Source organism: Microcebus murinus, chromosome 19, assembly GCF_040939455.1.
Source record: "Microcebus murinus isolate Inina chromosome 19, M.murinus_Inina_mat1.0, whole genome shotgun sequence".
NCBI classification, from domain to species: domain Eukaryota; kingdom Metazoa; phylum Chordata; class Mammalia; order Primates; family Cheirogaleidae; genus Microcebus; species Microcebus murinus.
In genome coordinates, this window is record NC_134122.1 from 44,627,222 (window position 1) to 44,654,342 (window position 27,121).

The 27,121-nt window shown below is 46.4% G+C and overlaps 1 protein-coding gene across 1 annotated transcript in view; it reads left to right on the forward strand.

The window, feature by feature from the left end:
- Positions 1-2,254: 2,254 nt before the first annotated feature.
- The window catches only part of EDARADD (EDAR associated via death domain), a 58,994-nt gene continuing 34,127 nt past the window's right edge, over positions 2,255-27,121 (forward strand). Inside the window, exons 1-4 of the mRNA XM_012738294.2 lie at positions 2,255-2,376; positions 12,420-12,478; positions 16,056-16,095; positions 25,328-25,386. Of these exons, the coding sequence (XP_012593748.1) occupies positions 2,346-2,376; positions 12,420-12,478; positions 16,056-16,095; positions 25,328-25,386 (189 nt within the window). The 5' untranslated portion in view covers positions 2,255-2,345. The remainder of the gene's footprint in view (positions 2,377-12,419; positions 12,479-16,055; positions 16,096-25,327; positions 25,387-27,121) is intronic.

A 27,121-nucleotide genomic window follows, 5' to 3' on the forward strand; every position in this document is an offset into this window, starting at 1 on the left:
CTGACCTCGAGCAATCCGCCCGCCTCGGCCTCCCAGAGTGCTAGGATTACAGGCGTGAGCCACCGCGCCCGGCCGAGAATCATTTTTAAATTACTTTTTTTTTTTTTGTAAATTGCAATAAAAAGAAAAAAAGTCCCATTTGGATCCTACTTTACAGTTCACAGAGCACGTGGGAAAAATAAAGATAACGATGAGGTAGATGCAATTTATAGGGAAGGGGGCACAAAGAAATAAAATGAAAGGGAATAATAACCTATATAAAATACCTAGTTCATCTTCTTTTAAAAAATTAATCTTAAAATGCATTTCTACTATCCATCTCCTATTTGATGTGATGAAGAGTGGTGATAAAAAGATGAATTACAGTTCAGAGTTTTGAAAAGCAAACCAACTATAGAGCGGCGACACTTGAGGTTGGGCTAATAACAGGATAGCCTAACTCGATGTGTGGTTTCTGACACCCCACGTCAGAGATCATTCCACCTGCACCAGAAGTACAGAAAGAACCACAAACCAAACCTCAAAATGGACTCTAAGAGAAAATACCCTTTACAAAATTTCCCTTCCTATGGAAAGGCAGACCAACAGGATGTTTGTCCCCACCCACAAATTTCCCAAATAACTTTTATATAGAGGGTTTCACTCGGATTAGACACACAGCAAGCGCCTTCTTCTCTGAACCTCATACGTATTTCTTCCTTGGCATATTCCAGAGAATAAATGCCAAGCTCAAGACTGCTATGGGTCTCAGGACCACCAAACACATAGGGAGAGGCGCACGGCAACCTCCTTGTCACCAAGCGGGTATGTAGACATTTGCAGTTTTCACGCATTGCTCAGAGCTGAGTTGGTTTTTTTTTTTTTTTTTTTTTTGAGACAGACTCTCACTTTGTTGCCCAGGCTAGACTGAGTGCCGTGGCGTCAGCCTGGCTCACAGCAACCTCAATCTCCTGGGCTCAAGCGATCCTCCTGCCTCAGCCTCCCAAGTAGCTGGGACTACAGGCATTCGCCACCATGCCCGGCTAATTTTTTGTATATATATTAGTTGCTCAATTAATTTCTTTCTATTTTTATAGTAGAGACGGGGTCTCGCTCTTGCTCAGGCTGGTTTCCAACTCCTGACCTCGAGCAATCCACCCGCCTCTGCCTCCCAGAGTGCTAGGATTACAGGCGTGAGCCACCGCGCCCGGCCCAGAGCTGAGTTTTGACCAAGAGATTGCTTATGATAATTTGCTGATATATTGTACACTAAATATGATTATTGTCTCTTTCAAACCAGTTTTTACCTTTCTGTTCTTATGTGTGAAGGCAGATATAGATTATTTAAAACTCTTTTAGAGATTCCTATTCAATTTAAATTGGGCCCGGCAGGGTGGCTCATACCTGTAATCCCAGCGCTTTGGGAGGCTGAGGCCAGAGGACTGTGTGAGGTCATGAGTTCAAGGTCACAACAGTGAGCTGTGGTTGTGCCACTGCACTCCAGCCTGGGCGACAGCGTGAGACCCCCATCTCTAAAAAAATGAATAGATTTAAATTGCCTGCAACCTTCCTATAACACACTTGTGATTGATGACAGCCTTAGTTTAGACACAGTCATCTTAAATATATTCTTAACCGATTCCAATCTGTGCTCCCTTGAGTACCTGGCATTAAAAGGCCATTTAAATTAAACCTCAATCTTGTAAAAGGACCAATTCGGCATAATTTCGGGGGAGCACCCGGAGCTGCTTTTCCGGGCGCGGCTGTGTGAGCGTGTGCCGGGCGTCCTCCTTCCCGGCCTCTGTGCGGCCCTCTGGCTCCAGGTCCCGGGGCGCGAGGGCCAGAGGGAGCCACCGCAGCGCGCGTGTGCGTGCGCCGTCTCGCAGCGCGCGGTCTGCTCGCAGGCCAGGACACGGCGTGGGCGTCGCTCGCCGCCCGCGGGCGTCCCAGCCCCGACCTGCGCCCGGAGTCCCGGCGTCCCCGCTGCGGGCGCGAGGGCCCCGCGGTGCCACCTGCGCGGGGGGACGCGGGCTCGGGCGGGTCGCGCGCTCCGGGTGCTGGGGACGCCCGGACACTCGGGGCCACCCCCACGCCCCGCGCCCCAGCCGGGGGGCCGCCGCACCTCGGCCGCCTAGCGCCTCTGGAGGGAGGCACGGAGGGACGCGCGGCGAAGGGGCTCTGCTCGCCGCCGAAGCAGGAAGTGAGCGCGAGGGAGACCCGGGAGGAGGAGGAGGAGGAGGAGGAGGAGGAGGAGCAGGGGCGCGCCGGACCCGCAGGACTTCTCCTCCCAGCAGGCGCCCTGTCCTCCCGGGTCCCCGAGGCCGCCCCGCCGCGCTCCGGCGCTCGTCTGCTGCCACCCCGCCCCCATGGCTTCACCGGACGACCCTCCGGGCGCAGGTAAGGGGACACCGCGCCGCGCCCGCACCTGGAGCGGGGACCGCGGGCCTGGAGCTCTGGAGGAGCCCGTGACTGCGGCAGGGCTGTCGGGGCCGAGCCTCGGAGACTCCCCCAGGGGCGCGCGGGGACCCCCGTGTCCCGGACCCCAGCGCCAGACCCCGGGCCGCGCGGGGCCCCAGCTCCACGCCCGCGAGCGCCTGCTGGTCACCGGTCGGCGCGCTCGCCCCCCGCGCTCGCCCGGCCCCTGTCCCTGTCGCCCCCACGCGTGCCTGGGACGCGCCGTCCCTCCTCCCACGCTGCGGCCCCAGCGCTTTGTTCTGGACCCGCGATGCCAGGTTGAGACAAGTCCCGCAAGCTTCTGGCGGAAAAGGGCGCAAGGGGGTGGATTTCGTTTTCTCCTCCTGGGCTCTGCCATTCTCCCTGCTCACATGCCTCTCCTTTCGCCTCCTCTCTTCTCATTTCACTTCGGCCACATGGTTTTGGTTTAATAAATACTGGCCCAGGCTAGTTCATCGGTTTGTGTCCACAGAACCACGGGCCGAGCCCACCTGTGGGACCCCGCCTCTCATTAGAATTGGCCTCCTGTTCTGTCCTTAAGTTAAAAATATTTTTTTTCTTTTATTTCGGCATATTATGGAGGTACAGATTTTAAGGTTTCAATAAATGCCCATTCCCCCTCCCCCCACTTAAGTTAAAATATTGTGTGTTCAAACCTGAGGCTGGCATCTAGATTTTTCTTTATTCTCTCACCTGAATTTAAAGTCCTCAGAATTCGCTTTCCAGGAATTCTCTTTCTCAGCTGTCGCATAACCTAGGCCTTAACCTCAATGGATGTTTCCTGAACACACGAATGAATGAATGAATGAATGGATGAATGAATGAATGAATGAATGATACATCCCCCAGAGTGCGCAGGGGCTTTAACTTGGGGGCGTTGAGGTTGGAAACGCTGAAGAGAGTTACACAGAATCTGACGTAATTGCTTAGATAAACGTGTTCCCTAGTTCATTTCTTGAGCTGGGCAGGGAGAGAGCTAGAATGTTCCATCCTTAATCTTGAGCTGTGAGAAGCAGACAGCATGTCCGGAGGTGGCCAGAAGACCCTTCCACCAAGCTGGCATTGTGCTGTGCTGGGTTTGGGGGAGTTTCCTGGGGACTTCAAAGAAAGATCTAAATTCTTCTTTATGTGGGGGGATGATAAATTTTGTATCAGTTGGAGATGGAGAATGAATTGTCTGGATATCCTTCCCCTCCCCCTAGACCTATGGTTTGGAAAAGCAGAAGGGGAAATAAAGGGAGAAACCCTCCTAATTCCTCATCCCACTCCACTCCCCTGCACCTCCTTTTCGGAGAGCCTAATGAACAAGGTGCCAAGAGGTGTTTCAGGCTAGCTTTCACTAAGAATGGCCTCGGGACTCATTCAATGATGATAGTTGGGGGTGAGGGATAGATGTAAAATCTGCTTGAGCCCTCCACGATCAATAGCAGCAGAGAAGGTAGGGGCTGGGAAACACAGTTCATTCATGATATCAGTGTATTAAAAGCCTCAGTGATGGCCGGGCGGGGTGGCTCACGCCTGTAATCCTAGCACTCTGGGAGGCCGAGGCGGGCAGATTGCTCGAGGTCAGGAGTTTGAAACCAGCCTGAGCAAGAGTGACACCCCGCCTCTACTATAAATAGAAAGAAATTAACTGGCCAACTAATATATAGAAAAAATTAGCCGGGCATGGTGGTGCATGCTTGTAGTCCCAGCTACTCGGGAGGCTGAGGCAGGAGGATTGCTTGAGCCCAGGAGTTTGAGGTTGCTGTGAGCTAGGCTGATGCCACCGCACTCACTCTAGCCTGGGCAACAAAGTGAGACTCTGTCTCAATAAAAAAAAAAAGCCTCAGTGAGTCAGTGGTGTGATACAGCCACCAGGGGGGTTAGTATGGTCTTAGGTGACAGTAGTAGCAGTATAGGATCCAGAATCCCAGTGATGGTACTCACGCTCTGCCTGGCCCAGCCAAAACGGATGTGCACATCTTGCAATGAATGTGCAACCTGAAACAAAGGAACTTCAAAATCCCAGCACGTGTGGAGTGGGGCGAGGACAGAGGAATTGATGACAAGAAGGCATGATATGGAAACAATCTGTCTCTTGGACTGGAAGAGGTAGAACCCAAACCTATAGGTGAAATCTTTAGAGGGCTCTTTAGTGGGCTTCCCACAAAGAGGAGGGAGGCCTCCTTCTGTTGAGAGCTCCCTGCCATTCAACAGAGGATGCTGAAAAACACAGGCATCTGAAAGATCGTCCGAGTAGGATTCTATCAATGAAATGAGGATTCCTCCATGCAAACACACCCACCCACCCCAATTTACCCTTTTCTAACATTTCATTTTATTTTCTCACCCCACAGCACACACACACCTATTCCTTCCATTTCTGTAATGGAAGCACACAGATGGTGCCAATATCTGGAACTTCTTAAATGGAATGTTCACTTCGCCCCAGACCGAGTTTCCATATTCTCTCACCTGATTTCCCACACTCACTTCCCAACCGGTGTTCTCACGCTCCGCTCTTGCCTTCTGGCAACCTGTTCTCCAAAGGGTGGCCAGAGTGATCTTTTAAAAATAAATCAGATCCTGTCACTCCTCCGCTTTGAACCCTGGGCTGTCTGTCCAACACTCCCCAGCAGTCCTCAGTCCTTATGTGGTTTCCACACTGTGTGTGACCAGTCCCTACCTGTTCCTTCAACCTCCTCCCATGGTGCCTGGTTTGGCCCCTGCTCTCAGCACCCCTGCCACACGGCCTCCTCTCTTTTCCTTGAAAGCCCTCGCACCCTCCTACCTCCTGGCCTTTGCACAGGCTGTTCCTGCTGCCTGGAAGGTCCCTCCACTCCGCCCCCGCCCCCATCTCCTGCCCACCCTGTTACCTCCTAGTGGTCCTTGAATTTTGGCTCAAAGGTGACCCAGATCCAGCCCCATGTTATGTACTCTCGGCACACCCTGTACCTTTTCTTTCTGGCACATTTCACAGTTTCTGGTTGTCATTATTTGGCCAATGTCACCCTCCCCATTAGATGGTAAGCTCCTGGATAGAGAGGCCATGTCTGTTTTGCATGACAGTTTGTCTCTAACCGTGTCTAGCACGGTACTCGGCACATAATTAGCCCTGGATAAATAATTTATCACTTCAGTGAATGAATGAACAATATAAAATTCAACCACACGTGCTTCAAACTGTGGGGGGAAAAAAGCTCTTCCCATGTAGGCATCTTAGGAGCTTAGTCATCAAGCTAGGTGTACAAACTAAGTCTGCCTTGTAAAGTTAAAAAAAGAAGTTTGTATATCCACATGCACATAACAAAGGTACAATGCTATTATACTATATTATGAGGTTAATTTAAAAAGCAACTTTTGACGGTGAAAAAATTCGCAAGACTGTTGAAGTCACATGGAAGGAAAACAGTCATACTGATTACAGTGTAGCCGGCACGCTCTACCTCTCCCACTAAGAAGCACTCTAGCACTGAATGAGCCAGAATCAAATTTGTGTTCGTAAAGATAACAAAGACAGAAGCAAAGAGTGAGGCATTGAAGGTCTGGGTTAAAGGTGGTGCAATTCCTTGCAGTGAGCTAAGCGCCTGTGGCCACACAGCACAGCAGTGCACCCTCTTCCTTTGTTCTGGGAACTTCTTGGCACCACACAGCAGGGCTGTTTCCTGGGAGTTGTGGCCACCTTCTTAGGATGCCCCCTGTGGTGACATCTCACCCTCTCCTGGCCCTCCTGTGGGCGTAGATGGGCCCGAGGTGGCAACCTGCCCTCCAGTGGCACTGGGGACAGTACCCAGGACGACAGGGTGAACCACTTCCAGGAGCACTGGTTTTTGCAAAGTTGCACCAGCCAGTTTGCAAGTGGCCAAAGAGAGGTCAGTTGCAGTTTGCACCAGCCAGTTGCAAGTGACCAAAAAGAGGGGTGACGACTGAGGCTTTCCCTTCTCCCTTCCTCCTTTCTTCTCTCCTTCCCCTCCCTGTGGGTTTTTCCAATGCTCACTTCATTTCTCTTCCTTTCTTATAATGCCTCCACTTTCTAAGTTTTCTTCTGTCTACCGGAGTTCCTTTGTTTCGTGTCCTCCCTCCCTCCTTCCCTGCCCTCCTCTGTGTGCTCCGCAGCCCTTCAGAGAAGTTGCTGTAGGAATGCACTTCCTTGGTCCCTGCCCTTTCCCAGCTTGTTCAGCCCCTGCTCCCAGGTCTGAGGGTGGCACAGGGGGCTGCTGCTCAGACAGAGAAGAAGCCAAAGGAAACAGGGAGTCAGCACCTCCTCCCCGCATTCCTGCGGCTCAGAGCCTGCTCCAACCCTGAGTGTGGCTCAGAAGCCAGGGCTTCTTTCTAACCAGTAATGAAAGCAGCGGTGGGTCAAAAGAAAAGCTGTGCTACCACCACAACAAATAACCAATGAAAAATAAATTAACTCTGCCATCACACGTTCAAAGACTTGTCTTTGGTTCGCCACTGGAAAGCACAGAGAGGCCCTGCTCTTCTGTCTCGTGGTGCTTGGGAAAGCCAGAGACCCCTGCCACGCTTCCCTCCTTGTCTTCCCTGAAAGGACATCTTTAGAGAAGACATTTGAACTTCCTCTGAGAGCCTGTCGCTAGGAACTGTTGACCTCTGTCTAATGAGACTAATAAAGGGAGCTGTCAGAACGTGACATGCAGTCCTTGGGCAGCCACCAGCGTCTGCTTCTGGCACTGTGCCAGAAGGATCTTCTGGAATCCAGAAGATTCCTTTTGGAGAAGCTGCTGGAGGCAGTGCCGGGTTCCCTGCTGCTCCTGAAGAGGTTGTGATTCGGTAAATGATGGGATTTGGGGCTTTGCGTTAAGGACAAGTAGATGAGTTTGTGGATTTAGAGTAGGGGCTGGAATGATTAAGGCTTCTGGAGTGTTGGGATGGGCCACATGTATTCTGTGTGTGGGAAGAACATGAATTTTTGGGGGGCAGGGGCAGAGAGTGGACTGTTAGGGGTTGATTTGTGTCCTCCCAAATAGAGACGTTGGAGTCCTAACCCCAGAAAGTGACTTGATTTGGAGACAGTGTCTTTACGGAGATAATTGAATCAAAGTGAATCAATTAGTGTGATGAGTAGGTGCTAACCCAGTGGCTGGTGCCCATATAAACAGGGGGGAGATTTGGACACAGAGATACCCCCTAAGAAAGTCTGTCAGGTGGTCAGTGCATGAGCCACTTCTAGAACTTGATGGTCTGGAAAACAGACAGATTCTGGAGCCAGAAACTCCCAGGCCTTTTCGCTTGACCCTGTGAGCTTGAGCACTCAATATGTAAAAAAAAAAGGGGGGGGGTGCTTAATAACTTTCTCAGGGTTAGTGTCAGGCTTGACCGAGACTGCGTCTTAACCATACAGCACAGAGCAGACACCAGGGAAGCAGGAGGTCTAGCTGTTATTTAACACGCTGACTGCCATGAGAGTTGTATTTAACTCAGGCTAGTTTTGAGCCTGGGGCCTTGTGAAGCAAAACTCTGCAGTTGGTTCATGAAAATCTTGTTGATGTTTTTATTGTTACAATTAATATTGACAATTTAATTCTAAAAATTTGGATTGGGTTGCATATAACTCTCACATGGAAAAACAATAGAAAATAACAGATTAGAAAGGATTGTTTTGTTTTAATAAAATATCTTGGCCCCAGGTAATGTTTTTTTTTTCCTAGTGTGGCAGTCAATGTGTTAAGGTCAAAGTGCCATGAACTTTCAGCCTGGAGATGCTCTTTGACCTCTGTGACTACTACTACTCTCTGCTCATGGGCTTTCAAAGCAGGAAGGAGACATAGAGACTCTCTGTTCACCTGCTAATATTACAGGTTAGGGACTTAGGGCCCACCCAAACAAAGTAATGGTGCTTTCACCTGAGGACTCTGAGAGCCAGGCCAATTGCCCTGGGCAGGGCCCCTGCTGCGTCAGTCCACCAGGTTAATCTCATGCCTTTTGTGGAACTCTCTAGAAGATGCTCCTAGGAATTAAATATCATTCTACCTGCTACCAGAGAGATGCCTATTAGTCAGTTTCCAGCTAATTTGGGGTAGCATCACCGATCCAGGGTAGTGAAGGCAGCTCTGGGAGAAAAGCACAGCCCAGGACATGAGGGTGGCAGCCAGGAGCAGGGCAAGGGCCCCCACCTGCCCTGGAGATGCCACTGGGCTTGCTCCTCTGAGCTCACATGGCCCCCCTTCTGTTTGGGGATCCTTTGTGCCTCTCCCCCCATCAGATATCAGGGCCTGGCCTGGGGGCTCGGCCTGCCTGTCTCTGGGACTTGTAAAAACAAACATTTTAAAGCTTCTAAATAAACTGTTTGATTTTGTACTTAGTAGGATTGTAAACATGCAACTCCAAGGGCTCTGAGAAAGACTTTGGGACAACTTTCTACTTCTAGATCAGTCTCAAATAACCAGGATCAGCCCTCCTCCACATAACTTCCTTGGCACACAAAAATCCGGGCCTGTGAGAACAAAAGCAGCTTGGCAGGATTGGAAACAAATGCCAGGGCTAAGGCGCAGTGGCAGATCCAGCGTACAGGGCTGCAGTGTGCCTGGGTCTCTGAGCTCACTTGGCAGTGAGGGGCACGGAAGAATTTAATCCACAGCTTGATACAAGGCAAAGGCCAACACGGAACCACTAGAATGAAAATAATAAAAGACCTGAAAATTCCTCCAATACTAGTTCTAAACACTCTCACTTCATTGTTGTGCTTCAGAAAACAAACAAACTAAATTCTACATTCTTCCCTCCTTAAATTCCATTTATTCTCAGAGATGTCAGACCAAAGCGAGACTTTGGCCTCCAGGCCTTTGCTGTCTTCTGCCTGTATCTTCCTGTTAGCCTCATGGCCCCCCAGGACGTGCCAGTTATATCATAGAACTCGGTGGGAGAGTCTGAGGTGGGTAGAAATTCATCCAGCCACCCAGGCGTTAGCTGAGTGTGGGAACCAGAGACCTGGGACGCCTGGCGTTGGGGAGGGATTGCCCCAGACCTAGCAAGCCCCCTTCACTCCTCCAAGGTCACGGCACTACACTGATCAAGGCCAGGCTGCTTTTCGGAGTGCTGAGTTCCTTTTAACCGCCCTGTTTGTGTCCTCACTGCTGCTTTTGGTGTGATTCTGCCGTTCTCAGCTCTCTCCTGCAATTTCCTCCTCTTTTATGTCTTTTTCTTTTTTCCTTCCTCTCATACTCATTTTTCTGTAGGAAGCAAGATGGGCTTGTCATAGACACAGCAGGTAGCGTCTGCACAGGATGCTGTCGGGGGCATTTAGAAAGTGCCAGCCTCACCCCTCCCCGCCCCAGCACTCCACATCTCTGGCAGCCCATTTACCTGAAATTCCAAGTCCTGATACCTGTTAACATGCCACATCCCTGGTGGGATAACATTTTTTTTTTAATTTTTTTTTTTTTTTTGAGACAGATTCTCGCTTTGTTGCACAGGCTAGAGTGGGTGCCGTGGCGTCAGCCCAGCTCACAGCAACCTCAAACTCCTGGGCTCAAGCAATCCTCCTGCCTCAGCCTCCCAAGTAGCTGGGACTACAGGCATGTGCCACCATGCCCGGCTAATTTTTTCTATATATATTAGTTGGCCAATTAATTTCTTTCTATTTATAGTAGAGACGGGGTCTTGCTCTCGCTCAGGCTGGTTTCGAACTCCTGACCTCGAGCAATCCACCCGCCTCGGCCTCCCAGAGTGATAGGATTACAGGCGTGAGCCGCCGCGCCCGGCCCTTGGTGGGATAACATTTTAAGGTGTTGTCATCCAGGTACACTTTAGTGAAATATTTGAGACTAGTCTTTAATAGGAGGGAAGAAGGGACTTGACACTACTTCATGGTGGCTTCTACTGCCCCTCCCCAACCAAGAGCCAGAATGTAAGGACAGAAAGGAAAACTAGAAAACTGAATGGAGGTGTGTCTGGCTATGAAGTATGGTCATGCATCACTAACGACAGGGATATGTTCAGAGAAAGGCGTTGTTAGGCGATTGCATCGGTGTGCAAACATCACAGAGTGCACTTGCATAAACCTAGGTGGTATAGCCCCCTACACACCTAGGCTATATGGCATAGCCTATTGCTCCTAGGCTATAGGCCTGTACAACATGTGACAGTACTGAATATACTCTAGGCAATTGTAACATAATGGGATTTGTGTATCCAAACATATCTAAACATAGAAAAGGTACAGTAAAAATAGGGTATTATAATCTTAGGGGGCCACCATCCTATACATGGTCTGTTGTAGAACTGTACATTAATGTGTCATGTTCTCTGTCATCTTGAGGACTTTGCCTATGCTGTTCCCTCTGCTTAGAATGCTTTTCCCTCCCCCACCTCTCCTCCTGGCTGTCTTCAACTCATCCTCCAGGCTAGGATATCAATTCCTCTGAAGGTGCTTCTGCAGCCCCCCCTCCCACCCCACAGCGCACCCCAGGCTGGGAATGTGCTCTTCCTCTGTTGCCATGTCATTCCACTGCCTTAACACGGTCGGCTCTGCGTGTAACTACCTGTAGCTCAGGGTGGTGCTAGCAACACAACTTGTCTTTTATTTACTTGCCATCAGTTTATATCCCAATCTGAGTCTGTATTCCACTGGGTTGGCTGGAAATTCCATTTCAATCAGATTGGACCCCTCCCTGCCTCCTTAGGGTCGCACGGGAACCTGAGAGGCTCACGTGGTGTTGGGAAAACTAGGAAAGGATCTTGAACCTTTAGTGCATCAGGCAGGGCAATGACGTCTCATTGTCCAAGCCTGAGAAGTCCTTTGAGACCCAGCAGACCTCTGTTTCTTTGTCTGTGCCAGACACAAAGCACAAAGATATCTTTGCTGGGGTTGGACCCTGGGTCCCAGGGCTTAGCCTGTTCCGTGCTGTCTCCAGTGTGGTCTTGTGCTCTGCCAGGGACTGGGGGACAGTCCCTGCTCCTGGGAGCTACGGATGTCTATCCCCTGCTCCTTGGAGGGCGCTGGCAAATCTCTCTCCATTCGTCCCCACTTCTCTTCAGCGACTGCATTCTGTCCTAAAACAATGAGATGTTGTCTTCAAGCACCTTCTCCTTTGGGCATTGCCAACACCTGTGGGACAGGGAAATATGGAAATCCCGGACACACGATCTCAGCAGGGAGAACAAACACAAATTATTATCCCAATAAGTTGTCCTGCCATGCTGCTTTGGATCCCCAAAGGCATTCCCAGGACCTAGTGCCTAGTCTACAGTATGTAGTATGTACTTGATGGGGATGTGGGTAAAAAGTAAATGTTGGATCTTAGTTGGCTCATGGCTTCCACCTAGGGTTTGCAGGTTGTGCACTGCACAAATCTAGAGGCTCCCACTTAAACAGATTTGACTATTTAGTGAGACAGCTTTCTGGCAGATGTCTTGTAAAGCATATTGGAGAGGGAGAGCTTTTTCCTAATTTGTACAAATTCAGGTGATCTAGGCCCTGACTGAGGCTTGTGCCTTTTTCTGTATTTCCTCATTAAATTCCTTGCCTGCAACAAGTAGTAAAGCATGAGAAACAAAATATTGAGAAATCCAGATCACTTTTTGCTTGATAAAAATACTGTGAGATACTGTTGACCTTATTAATCTACACAAGCCACATCCAGAAGCTTAATAAAAATGAGTTGCAGAAGAGTAGGAAATCAGGAAAGAAATAGATTCAGAATTAAACGATTCCTGCCCAAAGTTATGTCAAATTCATTATGCAGAAGCCTGGTTAGCTCATGCCTTGCTCCAGTTGTGGTTATTTGTAACTCTTTGAGTATTTGTAGAAATTTACAAGCAACCCCTTCTAAAATGTGGTGGTTTTATTTTTACAAAGTATCTTTTTCTTAATCTCTTTCTTGATGTAATCTGGATGTGTTTCTCCTTTTGTCTCCACTAATAATTGCAAGTAAGGTTTTCTCCAATCTTACAAAGTAGCTTGTGTCATGAGGACTCATTTGTGCTTTTTAATTAAAGCAGATACTCTCCATTTGGGTTTTTGTTTTTTTTTTTTTTTTTTGCAGATCATATGGCAAAGGAGCCAGTGGAAGACACAGACCCTAGCACTTTATCCTTTGACATGGTAGGTTACAAATTTGACACTAATGGTGGTGACTCTCGTTTTCCTTTTCTTGTCCTTTGTTATGTCTTTACGTTTTTATTACTCAGTATTTACATGAGGATCAGAAACTCCAAAGTAAGATTCTCCAAACTGCTTTATCTTGGCATTCTCTGTGATGATAATAAACTCTAGGTTTCTCTGGGTTAAAAAGGGTCTTAGATTCCGTTCTCTTTTTGCACACCCGGAAGTGATCTTAGATTATGTGAGATCTTTGTCTACTTGCCTACTTTTAATACCATTGATCTGCACTCACTGAGGGGCCTCTCTGCCCGACAGACACATACGACATGATTACTCTGTTACTGCAGTTAATCCCAGAAGCTGGCTTCTGAGCCCCGGCCCTGCCCCCTATAACCACTCTGCTGCTCTAAGGTTTACCAGAGATTTCACATACTCTGCTTTCAACCTCCAAAGATCCTGTGAGATAAGGAGGCAGGTATTTTTGTCCCTCCTCTGCTGGTGAGAAAAGGGCAGCTCACCGATATGCATACAGAGGGGACGGGCTGGCTTCCTTCCTGCACAGCCCCGCTTCTTGCATGGGACCAAATCAGTGCCCTGGGCAGCACTGCGTGTGCCACCGCCCAGCTAGCACAAGACACATCCCTTTTGTTCCAGATGGTTGGAGGATAGGCTTTACGGAATCGTGGAAAGTTCTGGTTAACTAATTTAAAGAGACATAAAATACATTTCATATAATTAAATTAAATGTCTTTAAATCTGGAGTGTCTTGAGGACCAGCGGTGTTTGTTTTCCTGTCCTTTAATTACCACTGGACAGTTCGGTGAGTATGGACGGCTCAGGGGACCGAGCGTTGACACAGAGGGAATTATGATTTAAAAATTCTGTCTCTTAACTCTCATCAGAATGGAATGACCAGCCCTGTGGTCGGGACTTACGGTTGCTCAGGGATAGTCTGTTACTGATGCCTTTCTTTGGTTTCTATAAAGTGTTACTCAGGTGGCCCTTTCTTTTCCCTTCCCACTGTCCCCACTGTGACTATCCAGGTCTCCTTCCAGTATCCTCTCCCTCCCTCGGGGCCATTTTCCTTACTGCTCACGTTGGGTCTGGGCTACCCCCAATCACACCTCCACGCTGGGGACAAAGCGATTTTTCCAAAGCTTCCCTGTCATTGGTTTCTTAGGGCTGTCGTAACAAATACCCCAGACTGTGTGGCTTAAGTGACAGCAATGTATTCTCTCCCGGTTCTTCCAGAGGTGGGAAGCTTGAAGGTAAGGTGTTGACAGGGCTGTGCTTTCTCCATAGAGAAGAATCCTTGTTCTTGTCTCTTCTCGCTTCTGGTGGTTTCCAGCAATCCTGGGCGCCCTTTGGCTTGTAGCTGCATCACTCCATTCCCTCCCTTCATTGGCATTTGGCCATCTTCTCCCTGGGCGTCCATGTCTCTTCCCTTCTTCTAAGTCACATTGAGTTAAGGGCCTACCTGACCTCCAGCATGACCTCATCATAACTGAACTATCCATCATCACATCTATAAGACCCTATTTCCAAATAAGGTCACGTTCTGAAGTACTGGGGGTTAGGACTTCAACATGTCTTTTTTGGGAGACTGAATTCAACTCCTAACATTCCTGCTGTGTGCAGGATTAAAGCACATACTCCTGGACACGGCAGGTGAGGTTCCTCCTAGATCTTATCTCAGCATCTGCCGCTCACCTGATGAGCCAGTCGTGTAGCTGTTTGCTGCTGCCTAAACACTCCATGCCCTCTCACCTTCCCAGGATACCAATAGCGCTGTTCCCTCCGTCAAGGACGATCTCCCTGCTTCCTCACCTGGTGAGCCTCTGTGCATCCTCCCACGTCAGCTCAAGTGTCCCCAGATCTGTGCAGCCTTGTTTGCCTTGCTCCCTTCCTCATGGCCAAATCCCTGCTCGTCATCGCACTGAATTGTACTTGTCTGTTTGTCCGACTTCCCTCAAGACTGTGTTGGCCATCTTCCCATGCGCAGAGCTGGGCACAAGGCAGGTAGCAGCAGATGCTTGATGAGCCATGCTTCCCAAAAACCTAGAACGGCATCCCACCTAAATCCCTTTGCCAGCTTTCATGGTCTTTCTTAGAAACAGCTTCCATCATTTCTCATCCAGCCTTGCCTTCCTCCGTCCTTCTACAGCAGACATCACCGCTTCGGCCTGATGGGTCTTTTATACCTGCAGCTCTTCCAGCCACCTGGCATCCGCTCCTGCTGTGTCCGCCATCTGCAAACAGCTTGCTCCTTCCTTTTGGTGGTTCTGAGTCGAGGGCATCCTCTAGGCTTAGCTCAAGCCGTCAGTTGCTCTGGGAGCCCTGCACCTGCTCCAGCCTGTGTGCTCGTCCATGCAGACTTTCCGTGGATGTTAACACCACATCAAAACCCGGAGATACAAAGCTCATGCTCCCATCTCTGGAAAAACCCACAGTATATATATCTGAGGAAATAGACAAATACTTTTAAAAACAGCCCGACAAGTGTTATAGTACAGGTCTGGGTTCCATGCTCTTGGGAGTACAACGATGAGAAGAACTAATTTAATCTGGGATAGACTATGAAGTTTTCTGTGGTTGATTGATTTTTATTTACTTATTTGCGTTGGGAAGTAGTTAGAGGCTTTTAGAGTTTCTGAAACCTTACCGCCCTGCTCCAAAGGAACTCCAAGAAAAAGGCATTTAAAACAAAACCGTCCACATTTGTTTATTTTTCTTCTCTGACAAACGAAGACATGGGCAAGACCTACCGGAAATAGGCAAGATATAACTTTGTTCAGGCTAGAGGACAGGAGCCGAGTGTAGAATGGGAGCCAAGCAGGACGTAGGGGACAGGCTGGGAAACTGGGCACATTCTCCCTCCTCGCGTGAACGTCTTCAGAGAATGGCTGCATTGTTTAATCTGGAATAAGTTTCTAGAACACTAGAAACCTGCATATAAGTAAGAACAAATTAAAAGATGTGTGATTGTAAGAGCATTCGTTAATTTGGATTCCTTGTGACAGTATTACCCTCAACTAATGCATTGAGAAACTGTTCGTAACTGTGCATAATTGCTAACTGATTTTTAGATCTGTGTGCAATCAACAAGACAGTTATTTTTGAGTCCCATCGTATCCAACTCAGGACAGAGCTCTGTAATAGCAAGTATTGCCCAGAACACATGCTTATTGACCCAAATGACTGTCACAGAAATGATGAGAAGAAATGGGTCTATCCTTATAATTTATGAAAACAAATTCTTCTCAATTTTAAACTGCAGGAGACTAGCGCTGTAGAAAAGAGCGGAAGTGTTGTTTAGTGGTTAGAGCTGAGGAAAGCTGGACGGCTGATTCTATTTCATCTTCCAGAATTAACTTCCTGTGGACCTTGATTTCATGATTATCAGTTGAGAATAAAAACAATCAATGGATCATGCCAACTGGATAAGTTTGAGGCTAAACATTTCCAAGGTTTTTCATTGAAAGCATGACTTTCCCAAGACAAAGCTTTCCTTTCACTTGGATCTTAGAATTGACTATGGCATTTAAAAATAACTCTTCTCTTTTGTTGCTTTCTACAGTCAGACAAATATCCCATTCAAGATACGGGACTCCCTAAAGGTATGTACAGGTAATATAACTATTTGAACTTGTGATTATTTTAATAACTTGACTAAAGCACTAGTCAAAGTAATTTTTCATTAAAATTGCAAAACAGAAACACAGTGATAATTTAACTCATGATTTGTTACATGATTATCTTAGAAATGAACTTTCTTAGTAAAATCTGCAAATTATTTCATGACAAATCATATATTAAGTTCCTAACAGGGGCTGGGCGCGGTGGCTCACTCCTGTAATCCTAGGACTCTGGGAGCCCAAGGCAGGAGGATTGCTTGAGGTCAGGAGTTCAAGACTTGCCTGAGCAAGAACAAGACCATGTCTCTACAAGAAAATAGAAAAATTGGCCTGGCGTGGTGGTGCCAGGCTGTGTTCCATTGTGAAGGCCAAGCTGCTGGTTGTCACAATGGGGCATCTACCTTGTATTCTAGTGACAGCCCAGAGATGAGGGGTGGGGATGGGGTGAGGGTGGAGACAGCAGTCTGATCTGACCAGCATTGGAGACGCCAGGGGCATCCGGCTTCCTGGTCACTGTGGATAGGTGGGCCTGCCCAGCACATGCTGACATGGGTTTCCCCAGTGGTTCCTGTGGTAGCGGGTGATCACGGGGAGCTCCCTGCCAGGGCCAACCTGTGGTTAAGTCCAGGGTTTGACCAAAGCTCTCCTTTTTCTTCCTCCCCCTACTCTAGACTCTTCTCCCTGCTCCCTGAAATGACACCATTAGAGAGTCATTCCTCTTCTGTCCTGTGCCTGTCCCTGGAGTGGTAGTTGTGTAGGGAAAAGAGCCTGAGGCCAGGTTTGAGTCCAGACCCTGGCTGTACTAGGGGAGGCTTCTGGCAAGCTCTCTTCCCTTTGCCCTCTCCACGAATGACCTTTAAGTCTTCTGCATCCGCCACTCTGGGACTCCCCGTTTCAGCAGGAGAGCAGAAGGTAACAGGGACAGATCAGAGGCAGTCTTGGGCAGTGGTCCTTAATGTCAGTGTGAAGAAGCATCATCATGGGAGCATGTTTAAAGTATAGATCCTGGGCCCCACTGCCCCCCAAATCGTGATTTGGTTGATCTGGGATTAGGCCCAAGGCTCTGCCTGTTAACTCACACCTGTGTGGTCGGGATGCAGACCCCACTTTGAGAACCTGCCTAGGAGGCTTCAAGGCAACAGCAGCTGAACTGCCTGGCTCTGAGTGGCCTCAGCAAGTGACTTCAGGTCCCAGGGTCCCACTTTTCTCATCAGCGCAGTGGAAGGACATGTTAACATCTACCTCCCAGGGTGCTCGTGAGACTTCAAAGAAATGAGTCTAGAATGGTGCCTGGCACACATGAGCCCCAGACAGGGGTGGAGGGAAATCTGGCCAAAGAATTGTGAAAAATCATGGTGCAGTCTAGCTCAAAATTTTCTTTTTTAAATCACCCCTGAATGTGGTTTCCTGTTTTGAACAAAAAAGATTGTTGCTTAGCAAACTGATAGTACAGTAACTTACAATTCAGGTTTCCCCTAGAATTTGAGTTCTACAAAACCTTAATTAACACTGTTATGAGTTTGCAAGTCACATGACTATGAAAACCGTACCCTAGACTATTCCTTTGTCCTTAGTCATGGTGAACAGTATTTTTTTTCTTAGATCAAGGGACATACTAGACTAAACAGTATTATTAAGCACATAATTTCCTATCTCTGAATAAATATATTTTATATGTAAATGAACCATGGCTAGAAGTTTAAAAACTTACTCCAATATTTGAATTTAATAATATAACAATTTAATGTCTACTAGCATTTTTCTTTAACATCACTAATAGGGCCAGTCCCATCATTAGCAATTTATGGTAATTTTCTCATTAAAGTTGTTTTTTTGGGGAAAGAAAATCCACATAAATTTGTGAAGAGACTAAGTACAAACTAGGACCCCAACATTTAAGTGAGTTTTAGTGGGGTCAACTTTACTTAATAGAGGAATCATTTGTAATTAATGTTAATTTCTATATGGTTAAAAAGTCCTCAAAATCTATTTTCTTAAGCAGATTAAGTATATTTCACAAAATCTTTTTTATGCTGCCATTATATTCCTACTTTATTCATGGAGCATAATTAAACCTATACTTTAACATGGGCCAAACTTGAGTGGTTTTGAATAATGTGGTTTTAATAATCAACTGAGGAAACGTAGTGTCATTTTCAGCGATAGGCATCTGTTTTTGAGGTGACATGTGTTAATGTTGTCCCTATTTTCTCATCAAGGACAAATGCATAGCTTCCCCCTGAGTCAGCCACCCCCTGAGTTCAGAGAGTTCAGAGGGTTCATTAGTGGGGCCTTTTTGCTGATAGCTGCTCTGAGTCTGAAGATACTAAAGTCAGGACTAACATGAGATTATGGTGTGTTTTATGTCACATAATTCCTGATATCTCATAGAAGCTGCTTGCTTGAGTATTCTTAAGAGAATGTGAACTCTTTACGTTTAAAGAGAAAAATGTGTTTGGAAAAAGAATTTTTTTTTTTTTTTTTTTTTTTTTTTTTTTTGAGACAGAGTCTCACGTTGTTGCCCAGGCTAGAGTGAGTGCCGTGGCGTCAGCCTAGCTCACAGCAACCTCAGACTCCTGGGCTCAAGCAATCCTCCTGCCTCAGCCTCCCGAGTAGCTGGGACTACAGGCACGCGCCACCATGCCCGGCTAATTTTTTCTATATATATTAGTTGGCCAATTAATTTGTTTCTATTTATAGTAGAGACGGGGTCTTGCTCTTGCTCAGGCTGGTTTCGAACTCCTGACCTTGAGCAATCCGCCTGCCTTGGCCTCCCAGAGTGCTAGGATTACAGGCGTGAGCCACCGATCTGGGCCCGGAAAAAGAATTTTTGATTTTTGAATTTTGATTTTGGTTCATAGTGGGAGAAAATTGCACATAGATAGGTACTCACACCGATCCATCAAGATTTTAGCATCTTCATTTTCTCTAGCGTTCCTGCTCTTTTCTATTATTGTTCAAAAAATGGTGTAGTCAATTTAAAAGTTAAAGAGAAATAAAGTAAACTGATTCTACTGTTAAGAATCCTGAGGAATTTGAACTTAAGCATAGATACTATTTGGGGGGCCTTTTAGAACAATCTGTTAATTAAATATTAAAAGTAGTAGTTCAGTTTGAACATGTGAAGGGAAAATAAGCAAATACTAAGGAAATGACTAAATAATTCAAAAGTAAAAATGTCTCCCCTGTAGCAAGCCAATACATTGTATTTTATGTGATTTCCCACCTTGCAGATTGCCAGTGATGTCTTATTAAAAAGTGTCCCTGTTCTAACAGGAAACTAACCATCCCTCCCACCTGTATTATTCGCCACATGTCCTCATCCCGTTTGTTCCATAAATACACTTCCAACCTCTTGACAGAGACCCTCTTGGGAATCTTCTGTTACAATGAACCAAAAAATCACCACCCCTCCCCCCAATTATGACAAGAATGTAAAGGTGACCATACTCCAAATTTTTTTTTCCTTTTGTGTAAAGGAGTGCGGTGGGGAGAGAGAGGGATAGGACCACAGCAGCATTCGGAGTACCATATAAGAAAAATGGCTATTTAATTCAAGTTCTTGTATTGGAGGTAAAAAAAAAAAAAAAAAAAAAAAAACACTTAAAAGAAACTGGGTTAGCGGGGCGCGGTGGCTCACGCCTGTAATCCTAGCTCTCTGGGAGGCTGAGGTGGGTGGATTGCTCAAGGTCAGGAGTTCAAAACTAGCCTGAACAAGAGCGAGACCCCATCTCTACTATAAATAGAAAGAAATTAATTGGCCAACTAATATATATAGAAAAAATTAGCTGGGCATGGTGGCGCATGCCTGTAGTCCCAGCTACTCAGGAGGCTGAGGCAGGAGGATTGCCTCAGCCTCCCGAGATTCCAGTCTAGGGGGTCTGGGGTGGGGTCCCAGACCCCCTAGTCCCAGCTACTCGGGAGGCTGAGGCAGGAGGATTGCCTCAACCTCCCTGAAATTCCAGTCTAGGGGGTCTGGGGTGGGGTCCAGCGATCTGCATTGTTGACCAGCAGCTCAGGTAACGTAGGTGCAGAAGAGCCGGGGCTCGATTGGGAGAAACAAGCTTAGGCCAGGTGACCACCACTCTAGCTTTAAAAAGATACCATACAGAACCTCAGTAAAAGACTGAGGTTGCTTTTAGTTTAAATTTCTTAGATAATATTATTAAGAAAAAAAGTTATTTACTCCAGAATTGTGTGAGATAATGAATATACATAGTCCCTTATTTGAACAAATCTAGTAGCCCAGCTCATTAATAGACAAATGAATGTTCATGGATGTAAAAAATAAATAGGTGAATCATTCAATCCCTCGCTTCACCCTGGCTTTTGAACCCCGAATTAAACGGTTCTATATTTAAAGCTTTATAACTCTAAAATGCTAACTCATGATGCTAAAAATTTCCTTTAAAACATACTGTATGTCTGTCAACTTTCAAGTTTCCAGAGTAGCCTTGAATTCTGTGACTAACGATTAGAATCTGATGGAACAAAATGAGTTTTTAACACATTTTGTACAATCTGTACCACAAGTAGGGAAACTGTGAAGTTAACACATGTGTAAAACAACCCACGAGTGAAATCCTTTCCAGACTGTTCATTTTGAAAGATGCTCAACTTTTAACATGCATTGCAAGTTCCTTTGCCTTTCACTGCCATCAGTTTAAACCTTGTTAAACTTGAACTGTAACAATAGAACGGGGATGGTTTGGGTTTGACCTTTAGGGAGGTGAGCTATCAGGACAAGCAGAATCCCGCTCTGCTGTCTGGAAGGCTTAGTACGATGACAGACCAGTGAATGAACGTGGTGGAATTTGATGTACTGTTAATCGCGGGAGAATGTGTTTTGACTGCGTTCTCTTTGCTCCATTGGTAAGAAGGGGATCCCATCTTAGGGTCATGGGGATGACACATGACACCCGACACAGGGTAGACGAGAGGGAGGCAGTTTATGAGTCACCTGTATCCATAGCCCAGAGGAGGAGGGTACCGCATACCACGCAGGGCCACGTGGGCTCGCACGGGGAACAGAGCACACAACCAGGGACCGTGCCGGGGAGGCGTTGTAGGAGCAAGAGCGTTTGCAGTAGCGAGGCTCTCGTGAGCGTTTTGTGATGACTGTATTTGCAGGGCCTGGATGAGTGTGTTGAATGCATGTCTTCAGAGGGGGAAGTCACCCATGTGGTGTTATCCCAGGATCCTGAGGAGGTCGGATGCAGTTAGATCTTGCCTGCAGAGCTCGTGTGTGGTGGCGAGGCTGTTGGAGTGTCCCTTTGGAGGTGAAGGCAGACTTCTACTGAGAGGCTGCTGAAATAGGCACCCAACAGAACATATTAACCAAATCTGTCGTAGCAAAATATTTAGTGGTTGCTGATTGGACGGAGTCCATAATTTCAGTCATATCGGGCCTTGAGTATGGGAGCCTTCAGGGATGGGACCACAGCAGTACGGTTGCAGCTTAATCTACCATGAAGCACCATTCATTTTTTTCCAAGTTTAAGAATCGGCCCAATTAGGCTGCTAAATGGAGAAGCAGCTGAGATAACCACTCTTTCGCTCATTAAGTCATTGTGTTTTTGAGACAGGGTCTGACTCTGTTGCCCAGGTCAGAGTGCAGTAGCATCATCTGGCTCACAGCAACCTCAAACTCCTGGGCTCAAGTGATCGTCATGCCTCAGCCTCCCGAGTAGCTGGGACTACAGGTGCATGCCATCACACCAGACTAATTTTTTTATATTTTGTAGAGATGGGGTCTCACCCTTGCTTGGGCTGGTTTCAAACTCTTGGCCTCAATAATCCTCCTGCCTCGGCCTCCCAAAGTGCCACGATTACAGGCGTGAACCATCGCTCCCACCCTACTAATTAGGTCTTACACAATACCTTTTGATCTTTGAAGGCTTTGTTTCAATTTACATTAGGCCATGCATATTAATTATTTTAACTTGGGGATCCATAGGGTCTCATTTAGTTAAGCCAACTTGTAATTGCCAAAACTTAATAATTTAGTGAGCACCCAGGCCCACAGTAAGATATTTTAGGACAGTGGGTGCCATGACCATGGGAAATATAGGAAAAACAATAGTTCTGATGATTAGGGTGAGGTGTGTTTATTTGTCCTTTATTTTATATTCAATACCTTCCCTAAGATTATAGGGGGTACCATGTTTACATTTAGTGGCACTTCCAGATATAATTGTAATTCGAGCCACAGTGCTGATTAAGTCCACGAAGATTTGCCAATTAGTACATTTTAGCAGTTGTTAAAATTAATTCAAAACCTATGTTGTAGGACACAAAGCCAATCTGCACTCTTGTGTCTTTTTGCTATTTAAGTTATTTTAGTGAATTTTGGATTTCCAAGTGGGTCAAAGTGTGGAGCTCTGTTTCAGTTTTTTTCTTTATTTCTTTTATCTCCTCTCCTATATCCAGGTTTCTTTCTATCTTTTTGTTATTCCCTATTTTTTTTTTTGTCCCTGAATATATTTGGGAAGGGGGAGGCAGTCTTCTCTGCCGTGCTCATGTTTGCACACTTCCTCCTCCAGAGAGCCTTAGGCCGGGATGGTCAGGGTTGAGGTCCTTCCCTGTGGTAGCTCACATGCACCCGTGTGGTTTAAGGACAGGGGCTTACATCACCTTTGCATCAAGCCCTTAACCGTGCCCCACGGGCTCTGGGGCTTTCCCTATAACTCCGAGGACGGCGTCTTGGTTGCAGCCGGGGCATGAGCAGCAGAGTGCTGGGCCCACGCCCCAGAGGCTGATGGGCTGAAACCAAGCTCCACTATGGCCCTGTCTCTTCTGCCACATGGGATTTTTAAGAATGAATAATTATTTTATGGATTTTTTTCCCATTCCCGTACAAAGTCTCTCCAGATCTTTTGGCTTTTTAGCCACATAAAGGTCTCCATCTGATCATCCATGACGGGGACCTTCTGAGTGGTTAATGGGGAAAGGCTTAGGGAGCCGGTGACTCACCTCATAGGCAGCGCCTCTTCCTCCAGGGAGTGTTGGTCAGCCTCCCTGGGGTCAGGGTTCACCACGTCCAGTCAGGTGGTTTTGTCTGAGGCCCGGGGGTGAGGAGGCACTGAGCCCCACAGTGATGAGATCTGCCCTCTGCCCTGCCGAGAGCAGCAGCACTAAGCAAAGCCGGGTGCACCGAAACGCCTCTTCCCGTTTTCTTTCTTCGTCAGAGCCTGGGCCACCACCTGCCACGGCTGTGCACCTCCTGCCCTGGGAAGTCAGGGCCGCAGAAGGGGAAGCAGCGGTGTAGGGGACAGGCAGGTCACTGCTCTTGCCTGAGCACTGGCAGCCAGGGTGGAATTCCCCCCTGGGGTGGTGGTTTCCTTCCTTTCTGCGCATTTCACAGAGGGCTGTCCCCACGCCTGTCCCTGTGGTGCACACTCACCAAAAATGTCTGTGTGTCTGCCCCATGTGGCCAGTGGTGTCACCAGGCTAGATGCAGTGCTCAGGGTGCTCTCGCTTGAGCCTGGATACGTAGGACTCAGGCAGCAGCTGGTGGGTGCTGCGCTGCCACCGCCCTCCCAGGTGGGCGTCCCCAGCCCAACCCGACAGCACGCCTCGCCAGAGTCTCGGTGGTTCACAACACTTTTCTTTCTTTCTTTCTTTTTTTTTTTTTTTTGAGACTGAGTCTCACTCCGTTGCCCAGGCTACAGTGCCGTGGCATCAGCCTAGCTCACAGCAACCTCAAACTCCTGGGCTCCAGTGATCCTCCTGCCTCAGCCTCCCGAGTAGCTGGGACTACAGGCATGTGCCACCATGCCCGGCTAATTTTTTTGAAATATATGTGTATATATATATATATATATACACACACATACATATATATATACACACATATATATATATGTTTAGTTGGCCAATTAATTTCTTTCTATTTATAGTAGAGACGGGGTCTCGCTCTTGCTCAGGCTGGTTTTGAACTCCTGACCTTGAGCATTCTACCCGCCTCGGCCTCCCAGAGTGCTAGGATTACAGGCATGAGCCACCGCGCCCGGCCCACAACACTTTTGTTTTGTTTTCTTTTTTTTTTTTAATTTCAAAGTATTACAGGGGCACAAATATTTTTGGTTACATGGATCACTTTTCTAATGCTTGAGTCATGGTTGTAAGTCACAACAGTTTTCATCTTGGGCTGGGAGGTGGGAAGAGATAGCAAACGCCCAACAAAGACAACACAGCAGTGTACAGGCCAAAGTGCAAGTCTACCGGCAGTTGGCAGCTCCATCCCAGGCAGCCTATACCGTCATCAGTGAAGTTAGCCAGGAGCAGTTAAGTAAATGTGCCAAATGTCCCCTATCGTGGTTGGGTCACTCAGTTCATGATGCCAGTTTTTTTGTTTTTTTTTGACACAGAGTCTCACTCTGTTGCCCAAGCTAGAGTGCCGTGCATCAGCCTAGCTCACAGCAACCTCCAACTCCTAGGCTCAAGAGATCCTCTTGCCTCAGCCTCCCGGGTAGCTGGGACTACAGGTGCACACCACCATGCCCGCCTAATTTTTTCTATCTTTAGTTGTTTGGCTAATTTCTTTCTATTTAGTAGAGACGGGGTCTCGGTCTTGCTCAGGCTGGTCTCCAGCTCCTGAGCTCAAGCAGTCCTCCCGCCTCAGCCTCCCAGAGTGCTAGGATTACAGGTGTGAGCCACCTCGCCCAGCCTAGATGCCAGTTTTGATCACCTCCCCCTCACCCCATTGGTAAGGGAAGAATCCTGTGCTTGGATTATGGAGATAGCCAAACACACACACTGACACCAGGTAGATGGGATCAACAGCAGCTTCGGAGTCACATATATATACTCAAGCTCGGGGGAGGAGGACACTGCATGCCACACAAGGCCACACGGGAACGGAGGGAACAGCCACGGGCCAGGTGAGACAAGCATTGTAGTATCAAAAGTGTGGGTTGCCCCCTGGTTCCCACTGGAGGACATGATTGGCCTGTTTGAATAATTCCACAGCTGGCAGGAAACTGAAACCTGCTTCTCCAAGATAAGCAGGACTTGTGCCTAATCCCTGACAAGGAGCATTGTTTAGCAAGGGATTTTTATCCTTGGGAGCAGAGGTGGTGGGGAAATTTGCAGTTGGGCCCTCCTGATTTTACTAGATATCAAGGCAGCACCTGATATGTCACCTTAATTTTAGGTCTTAACACCGCAAGGGGTGTGCTTTCTTCATCAAATTTTGTTTCTCCCCCCCCCCCAGCTGAGGAGTGTGATACAGTTACCTTGACCTGCCCACCAAATTCTGATATGCAACATCAGGTAAGAATAATTTCAACTATATTTTTACCCTTAGACACGTGATAATCCACCTGGAAGTTTGGAGGGAGTATCTTATAGAGGTTTAAAAATAAAGAATGAAGAACACGATTTCCAGATAATAAGTTTGAAAATGATCTCTAAGCATCACAGTAAGGTAGCATATCTATAGAACTTTTGTTACTTCTAATAACTTTAGATAGCTTTAGTCTATTCTTTAGCTGTCACTAAAGTGATAGCTTTAGTCTATTCTTTGAAAGAAATACTTACCTACGGTTAAGAACAGAAGGCCAATGCTAGTGAGTTAGAAAGGAGGGTTGCTTTCTTTCTCTTGCAGTTGGTATGCTGTGGATGCTTAAAATATTTTTTTAAGACACAATAAAACTAGATACTCTAATAACATTTTTGTAATGGTTTATGAAATCTTTATTTACTTTGGATAGCACATATCGAACTTTGACATATTATTTCTATTGTCTTTTTTTAAAAAGCAGATGTGTTTATTGTGTTATAGTTATAAAAGAATGTTTATTATTTTAAAGTTAAGATTATACAATATATATATATGTGTATATATATATATATATATATAGAGAGAGAGAGAGAGAGAGAGAATTGCCTGTCATTCCACTGTTCACCTTTTGATGGACATCCTTCCAGAGGCTTCCCTGGGTCACCATGTGTTTCAGTTCATTCTTGTACTGACAAGTCCACCTCTGTTCACTTACTCAAAGCTCATTAGCAAAATTGCACAATACCTCACATGTGCTAAGCTCTATTTAACATGTTAAATGTCTCAAAAACCATGTCTTGCCTCAAAATAGACTGGTTCGGTTCTCCTCTTTCTATAACACCAAGTTAATTTTAAACAAAGTTTTGTTTAATCTTGCTTTAAAAACATCAATCTGTAATAAAACTTTAATAGTTGTATCTCTGGGTTTTCAAATCACCTCTGTAACAAAGCAAAGCTACACAATAGTTGATAAAATAACCAATTTTAATTATGACACACAACTCTTGAAAACTGTCAGTGGTACTATTTTTAAATTTATTTTGGGGAATCTCCAATAATGGACTGTGAGTATCTAACTCTTACTCTTTTTCCTTGGAATTATAATCTAATGATTGGCTTCTGCACTGACTGCATTTAAACTGTTTTAATAAACTGAAAGTATACATTTTTCCTTTCTTGTAATTCTAATTTCTTTAACAAAATTTTGCTCCTCACAGTGTTTGCAACGTGTAGACTCTCTTGAAGATAAAAGAATGCTACACTGTTCATTTAGTTGACTCTTAGGGATTTTCCAAAACCACTTAAGATTAGGCACAAAATACACATTAGCACACTGTTCGGCATTTTTCCTAATTTTGGTGTTATAATTCTGGCATATTAATTAAACGCTAACCTAAAAGATGAAAATATATTTATCAACTAAAAAAGGGTGGGACAGATCTAGTTAAGATTTTTTAAGTTCTATTTTAAAACAGAGTGTCTTCTATTCCTATAAAAAGTAAGACTATAGCTACTTCAGTTGGTTTTTTCTTTGTATAATCTATAGGATTTGCTTTAACTGCTAATACTCAGAAAGATTCTTTGAAACCAACTTGGCAGTTAGAACAAAGAAAACTCACTAGGGAAGAATTGTTTAGAAGAAAAAAAACCCCACACTCCATTTTCTGTAGTTCAAACATTAAGAGCAAGCTGGAAATAGGGTCTTTAGAATATTTATTAACTGCC